This window comes from Anolis sagrei, chromosome 1, assembly GCF_037176765.1.
Source record: "Anolis sagrei isolate rAnoSag1 chromosome 1, rAnoSag1.mat, whole genome shotgun sequence".
Classification (NCBI taxonomy): Eukaryota; Metazoa; Chordata; class Lepidosauria; order Squamata; family Dactyloidae; genus Anolis; species Anolis sagrei.
The window spans coordinates 332,041,908-332,049,842 of NC_090021.1; the positions used below are offsets into that span (position 1 = coordinate 332,041,908).

Here is a 7,935-nt window from a genome sequence, read left to right on the forward strand (position 1 = left end):
AACTTCTGCTTAAGACTGAGAGCAAACAAATAGATAACAGCAGATAACATGTTTACAGCAAGACAACGTTCCTTGGATTCCTGTGTGGTCAATCTTGAACTAGATGTATCATCAGCTAAACTAGTATGGTTGCTATAAATGTTACTATGTCCCCTCAATTTTTTTTACTTAATGGAGAAGAAAAAAATTGAGAGAAAGATTACACATAAGGAATGGAATATAGTCATCTCTCCACATTTGCTGAAGTTAGGAGCATAGACTCTCCATGACGGTGGGAAACCTGCTACCGTATATGCTCGGTATAAACCAAGTTTTTCAGCCTCCTTTTTAGGCTGAAAAATCCCCCCTCAGCTTATATTCGAGTCAAGGTTATTTATTATTTTACTCTATTATGATTATGATTATTATTACATTTATCATTTTACTCTATTATTATTATTATTATTATTATTATTATTAGTAGTAGTAGTAGTAGTAGTATTATTATTAGTATTATCATTATTACATTTACATTATTTTACTCTATTATCATTACTTTTGGGTTGTTGTAGGTTTTTTTCAGGCTATATGGCCATGGTCTAGAGGCATTCTCTCCTGACGTTTCGCCTGCATCTATGGCAAGCATCCTCAGAGGTAGTGAGGTCTGTTGGAACTAGGAAAAAGGGTTTATATGTCTGTGGAATGACCAGGGTGAGACAAAGGACTCTTGTCTGCTGGAGCTAGGTGTGAATGTTTCAACTGACCACCTTGATTAGCATATAATGGCCTGACAGTGCCTAGAGCAAACTTTTGTTGAGAGGTGATTAGATGTCCTTGTTTGTTTCCTCTCTGTTGTTGTGCTGTTGCAATTTTAGAGTTTTTTAATACTGGTAGCCAGATTTTGTTCATTTTCATGGTCTCCTCCTTTCTGTTGAAATTGTCCACATGCTTGTGGATTTCAATGGCTTCTCTGTGTATTATTACTTTTATTATTTTACTTTATTATTACAGTTATTATTACATTTGCATTATTTTACTCAATTATTATTACATTTATTATTTTACTCTATTATTATTGGAAAGATATGTAAGCAACTCAAACCAGGCTTGTTTCATATTCAAGGATGTCCTTAAAGTACTTCTCAAGTACATCTTGCAAACAGATCTATCATTAAACCAGACAAGCTACTTTGCATAATTGAGAAATTTAAGTTAGGACAGAATAGTACACCTGGCACATAATTAACCAGGATTTTCAACTCTGCAAAAGGACGGATATGCACATGCTACACACAAGATTTTGTGCTGAGATTGTTACATCACTAACTTTTGAGACACTACACTTGGAGGACCATCATCCTCGGGCTACGAAGGATAGCCTAAGTAAGTAAAGTATAACACATTGGTCCCATTATACCAAGTTTAAGTACTTTGTGGCCATTCACTGGTACAGTGCTGGCTGGAGTCTGAAGGTGTATTATAACACCATCCCAAATAGTGAGTCAGCCCTCCATATTAACTAGGGTTAGAGGCACAGGGCCCTGAGAATGTGGAAAAAACACTAATAGAAATCCATTATTTTTATCTGAGAGAACACTTAGGAATCTCTAGTTTCTTCAACACATGAGCAGGAAGTCTATAAATGACTAGAGAAGTGTTCTCTCTGGGGATCTCCAGGTCCTCTAATGCAATTGTATGAAGTGGGTGTCATAGAGATTCCCAGAGAGAATATATTAGTTAAATCACAAGTAATCAAATCCCTAAAGATACACATTTAACTTATTTCAACAATAGCAAATTTGAGCCAAGCTAAGTAAGGATTTAGTATTGTCAAACATTTTACATCCTTGGAGCTTGTTCAAAGGAACTAGTCCAAGGATACTTATTATCCACGTGGCCACTGGAACACAACACTGATTGATGTCCAATCCATTTTGGGTGGTGTGAGGGGAAGCGTTATGCCACTCAAGTATACAATTCTTTATAGAGCATTCACTGTACTAATTATTTTATTGCTATGTGGGCTGGCTTTTTTCCACATGCAAAGAAGTGAAATATTGAACAAATCAAGCCTACATCCAACTGAGCATCTCATACGGTCCCCAGGTGTTTTGGACTACAATTCCCAGAAGTCCCAGTCAGTTTACCAAGTGTTAGGATTTCTGGGAGTTGAAAGCCAAAACATCTGGGGACCCACAGGTTGAGAACCACTGCCATACAGGAGCAAAAGCAGAAAATAAAGTATATTGAGGCAAAATACTGAAAACAATCCAAATAAAAAAATGAAAATTACACAGTCAACTTAACATATTAATTTAGGATACTTAAAATATGTTAAAAGCAATTACATATCGAAAACGAGTAATTAAACAGATTTACTTTAGAATTGCCCTAAATCAGAACCAATTTGAAGGTGGTCAACAACATAGCCATTATTATTATGTTATTGTTTATTTATTTATTGTTGTATTTATACTTCACTTTTTTTCCTCAGGACTGTCATCCCATTCTGTCACAGAAACTAACCGGGTGACACTGAGTAGATTACACTTTGCCACATTCTTATAGGACAGCAAAGGTAAACCTCTTTTGAAAACCAACTACCAACAAACCACTGTGACAGGTTCACTATATTACTTCAAGACTGAGATCCTATATTTTGTAGCACCATTTTTACATCATTTTTGAATCAGTGTGATTCAAAATGATGTTTCATGGACTGGTATTTCATTTCCTTTTCATGGAAAAGAAATGCCAATCCCCCATATTAAACAGTCTCAGAAACTCCATATTTTGCAACCCTTGGGTCAAATGGCAACATCAGTCAACTGTAGGCCATATGAATGCAAAACACCAATAATATTCTGGCATTATATTTATATTAAAATTTATTTATATATATTTAAATTCTGCCTTTTAAGAGTGACAGCATTCATAATGAAGATTAATGTCAGCAAGATACAGCAAATGTTGACTTTCAACACTTTTTCATACATTTAAACCATTGACCTGGGTGCTGTGGAGCTAAATGACTCTTTGGCTTTTCCATAAATACATTATGCACAAGGTAGCAGTAAAGATTAAGGTGCAAAATTTAAGGAGCCATTTGTTGTGAAATCAAAAGCCAAAACAATTCTCTCTTACCGTTCCGGTGCGTGAGCATCTCTCTCAGCTCTTCATGGTCACATGGATGAGTGAAATCAAACACACTGTGTCCAGTTAGATCAAACTGTAAAAGATAGAGAACGCTTAGTAGAGTGCAGCGTATTTATAGTAGATAAAACACCTGACATAATCCAAGGTCAGCACTGAGACTTTGACTAGATAGCACCCGCTGTTATAATTGTCAGAGCAGTTGGAAGAATTGCTAATTCCATCATACCTGTGTGAGTCCCATACACTTGTTCACATTTTCAGACATGTAGATCATGTCACCATCTTCTGAGAGAACCATGACAAATCCATCAAGGGCTTTTAAGTAAAAGCAATTCAGCTGTGTCTCCATTTCAGCTTCTGCCTCCAAGTCACCTAGAATAGACATATATCCATTGGTTAAACTTGGTCTGCCAACAATGTTTACATTTACTTGTTTATACTATACAAGAAAGATATATGTCCATGGCAGTAAAATATAATTAAGATTATAATCGACCACACATACGGGTTCAAAGCAAAATTTTATTATTCTCTTGTTTTATAATATATTGTTTATATCAGTGATAGTCAATTGTGGACCTCTAGACATTTTTGATTGCTGCTCCAATAATTCCACCAAGCTGGTTATAATGGACACAGCAGATGAAAAATGTAGACCAAAAACACCCAGAGGGCAACAACAATGCACTCCTCTCCAGAGTTGCACACCAAAATTTTTCCCAGCCCTGCCTGGAGATACCAGAGAATGAGGACCTTTGACATGCAAAGCATGCACCTAGCCATTAATCTATGGACTTCCCCAAATTTGCAATCTAATAGAGGAAGTAGAAGATAATGGAGAAAGAAAGAAAAACATACCCAGTTATGTTATTTTAATTACAGCAAGATTCTGGTGTGTAAACTTACATTGTATGTGTGTGCATTTTATGTGCCTTCAAACTGCCTGTTTTGTAGTGAACCGTACATATTTCACAGAGCTTTCTTAAGTTCAGAATACTCAGGAGGTGGTTTGCAATGACCTTCCCTCAAATATAGCCTGTAGCACCTGGAATACCTTTGTGGTCCCTCATCCAAATACTAACCAGCTCCAACCTGTTGTTTCCAACATCTGGCCTAATTTGGTGGACTTATGCTCAAACTCTTGGTCTTTGACCAAATGGGTTTCCCAGGTTTTGAGTTTTGTACTCTTTGCTGAGCAACAAAATGTTCTCCAGAGGTGAACGTGCTGCAACTATGAAAGAGAGGAGTGCAACCCAATGACATCTAGAAAGCCACATATTCTCCAGTCTTGAGTTCCTTCCCTTCATATTCTGGGGACACCAGGGAGATTAGAAATTAGGGACTGGAGTTGGCGATAGGTTAGATAAAGTAATTATTTAAATAAACTGAAATTAAATCTGGATAGAAGGAAAAGCCTACTGCATGAGAGTTCACTGGGACAGAATAAAGACAGTGCTTTTTAAAAACAAAAATATTTATTTTATAAGGGTCGCATGATCCTACTACTCAGCCCAGTTTATTTTAATGACTCAGCACTCCAGCACATGGTGGAGCAAAACCAACTCCGATTACATTAAAAATGAGTGCAGGTGTCATATTAGATAAAGGTAGGCAAAATCACTGCAGGCCATAGATAGGGCCATAGATAGGGGCTGCCTTTGAAAATAGTTCAGAAACTTCAATTTGTTCAAGATCTGTAGCCTGACTGCTAACGGGCGCGGATGTAAGAGAACATACTACTCTGTTCCTGAAGCAGCTTCATTGGTTGCCAATTAGTTTCTGGGCACGACTCAAGGTGCTGGTTTTGACCTTTAAAGCCCTTCACAGCATCAGCCCAGACTACTTGCGACAGCCAGTCCCACAATACACACCAGCAAGAACTCTCAGATTTAGTGGGGAAAGGCTGGTGTCGACTCAGTTCCGTGATTCCTTCAGGTTAAAGATTTCCAGAGAGGTATCCTTTTTGGGAGTGGCAACCCTCCTCTGGAATGCCCTTCCAGGGGAAATTAGACCAGTGCCCTCTCTGTTGGAGTTTAGGAGGAGCCTTAAAACCTATATTTTCACGGAAGCCTTTGACTGAACTCAGGACTTACAAAGTTGAGGAAGAACCTGGACTGTATGTTGTATTTATAGTTGGTTGTAAAATCTTAATGTCTTATTATGGTTAATGTTTTAGGATGTGTGACAGCAACTATTAATATTTGGTTTAAAATGTTTTATCTTTTATTATGAATGTTTTTATTTGCTGTAAGCCACCTTGGGCCCTTAAGTGGAGAAAGGTGGAGTATAAATTTCTTAAATAAATAATAAGGTTATGTCCATGAGCACTCCTGAGCTAGAAAACTGGTCTTGTATTGGGACTGCAACCTAATCCAGAACATAAATATTAACCAGACAAAATGCATAGTACATATGAAACAGCACAACCACTGATATTTATGTATATTCTAAACATTCAACTCACAACAACCACACAACAAGACAAGTAAGTTAAATACTATAAGATTGGGTTGATTACGTTCCAGTTACAGCTAAGATGAAAACATTAATTATAGCCTTGAAACTCAAGAATCTTAAAGAATCATTACTTTAGTGCAGGGGTGGTAATCATTTCCCATCATTTGAAAAAGGCTTCTTTTAGGCCTAAAATGGCCAAAGAAATAGCAAACATTTCCCCCTTTGTCCTATAGAGGGCATTTGAAAGCAAGAAATTATTCATTTTCTGGACACGATATGACGTGTATGTGGCCCCCTAAGGTCCCGAAGGAGTCCTGATGTGGCTCCTTCCATAGTTGTATACCGTGGCACAGGGAATTATCTTTGCAGCACAGATGTCACTCGATCTTATGCCTCTCTCTCTCAACTCTGGAACTGGGAAGGGGGAGCAAATGGCCATGCAGATACACAAACTATCCCCTTCCATCTTTAATAATTAAGACTTTATTTATCCCCCCCCCCCCCCCCCTACACACACACACCCGTCTCCAAACAGAACTCAGGGAAAATAAAACACAATACAAAAACCAAAGCAAAAAAAAAAAAAACATAATAAAGGGCAATCTGAAAAACCTTACAGAAAATAAAACAAAATACAAAAACCAAGCCAAAATTAAAAACATCTATATAAATAAAAATGTAATGTTCGTTTGTGATATTAACAGAACTCAAAAACCACTGGGGGAATTGACACCAAATTTGGACACAAGACTCCTAACAACCCAATGTATGACCTTCACTCAAAAAAATTGATTTTGTCATTTGGGAGTTGTAGTTGCTGGGATTTATAGTTCACCTACAATCAAAGAGCATTCTGAACCCCACCAACGATGGAATTGAACCAAACTTGGCACACAGTTCTCTCATGACCAACAGAAAATACTGGAAGGGTTTGGTAGGCAGTGTCCTTTGGTTTTGGAGTTGTAGTTCACCTACACCCATAGATCATTGTGGACTTAAACAATGATGGATCTGGACCAAACTCTACACGAATACTCAATATGCCCAAATGTGAACACTGGTGGAGTTTGGGGGAAAATAGAATCTTGACATTTGGGAGTTTTAGTTGCTGGGATCTATAGTTTACCTACAATCACAGAGCATTCTGAACCCCACCAACGATAGAATTGGGCCAAGAACCCCCATGTGGGCCACAGCAACGCGTGGCAAGGGACGGCTAGTAATATATAAATGGCAATATCAAAACCTAACAGACTAACATAACAATAACACAGTAGAAAATACCACAAATTAAAATTCTTCAGCTACAAAGTTGGGAGGAAGCGGGTCAGCTCCAATTGGGGGGGGGGGGGCAACCTTTTCCCTCCGATAAGATCTTTTATTACATGCCAATAGGCAAGATGTAGCAAACAGACAAACTAAGGCTAATTTTAAAAAATAGGCAAAGAAAATAGTGCAAAGATTGAGCGTATACTAGGCTAGGGCATGTTGGCAAACAAATCAAGTTTCCTAGTTGCAAGGCCCTGGCAACCTTAATGAAATGGGAGTGCTTAATGGTGTGGGGGTGCTCTGACTTTTAGGTTTGAATATGTTTTAATGGATTTTAACTGTGAATTTTAATACTGTTATGTTTAATTCTGTTTTACTGTTTGTATATTCTAGATTATGTGTGGTCATACTTTTAATTGCAAGCTGCTTTGAGTCTCCTTTGGGAGATAAAGTGGGGCATAAATAAACATAATAATAAACATAATAACAATGGGTTTCAGTTATCTTTCGCTCTTCGTATGTATGTTGTGGAAAATTTACTGTCTCACATAGAAATACTGACGCCAGCTGAGTAGAAATACAGGAATAAAATAAACTTTGAGCTGTACCAATAACAGATAAAAGCTCCCCCCCCCCCCCCCCCGCCCCTTGGGTTCAGGGTGGAGGGCAGCTGGTGGGAAGTGATGCAGCGTCCGATTGTTGCAACAGAGACAGGAAATCCTTTACGCAGTAACAGCTCTATGCCCTTATTTCACTGACACATAGGAACTCTTCTGCCACTGAAAGTCTCACCTGCATCCAGCAGCTTTCTCATCCGCAGGTAGCTGATTGTTAACCTCATAATGGATGCTTTGTCGAGATGTGAACTCACGTGATGAGGTAGAGGCAACTGGTGAGCAAGTTCATAGAAGACCTCTGACTCCTTACTCCTCCGGCATCTAGCAGCATCTCGTGACTTCTCCTTCCTTCGTTCTGAACTTATCCTTCAGAAATAAAATGAAAAATTAATATGAAAAACCACAGATATGATTCAGAACAACTCATAATATGGGCATAATCTATTGTGGGATTTAA

General features: G+C 38.0%; 1 protein-coding gene across 2 annotated transcripts in view; it reads right to left on the reverse strand.

The window, feature by feature from the left end:
- HIF1A (hypoxia inducible factor 1 subunit alpha) overlaps positions 1 to 7,935 on the reverse strand; it is a 66,449-nt gene that overhangs the window by 22,631 nt on the left and 35,883 nt on the right. For both annotated transcript variants that reach the window (XM_060754135.2, XM_060754126.2), the window contains exons 2-4: positions 7,654 to 7,844; positions 3,362 to 3,507; positions 3,124 to 3,208 (exon numbers count right to left, since the gene is read on the reverse strand). In XM_060754135.2, the coding sequence (XP_060610118.2) occupies positions 3,124 to 3,208; positions 3,362 to 3,507; positions 7,654 to 7,844 (422 nt within the window). The remainder of the gene's footprint in view (positions 1 to 3,123; positions 3,209 to 3,361; positions 3,508 to 7,653; positions 7,845 to 7,935) is intronic.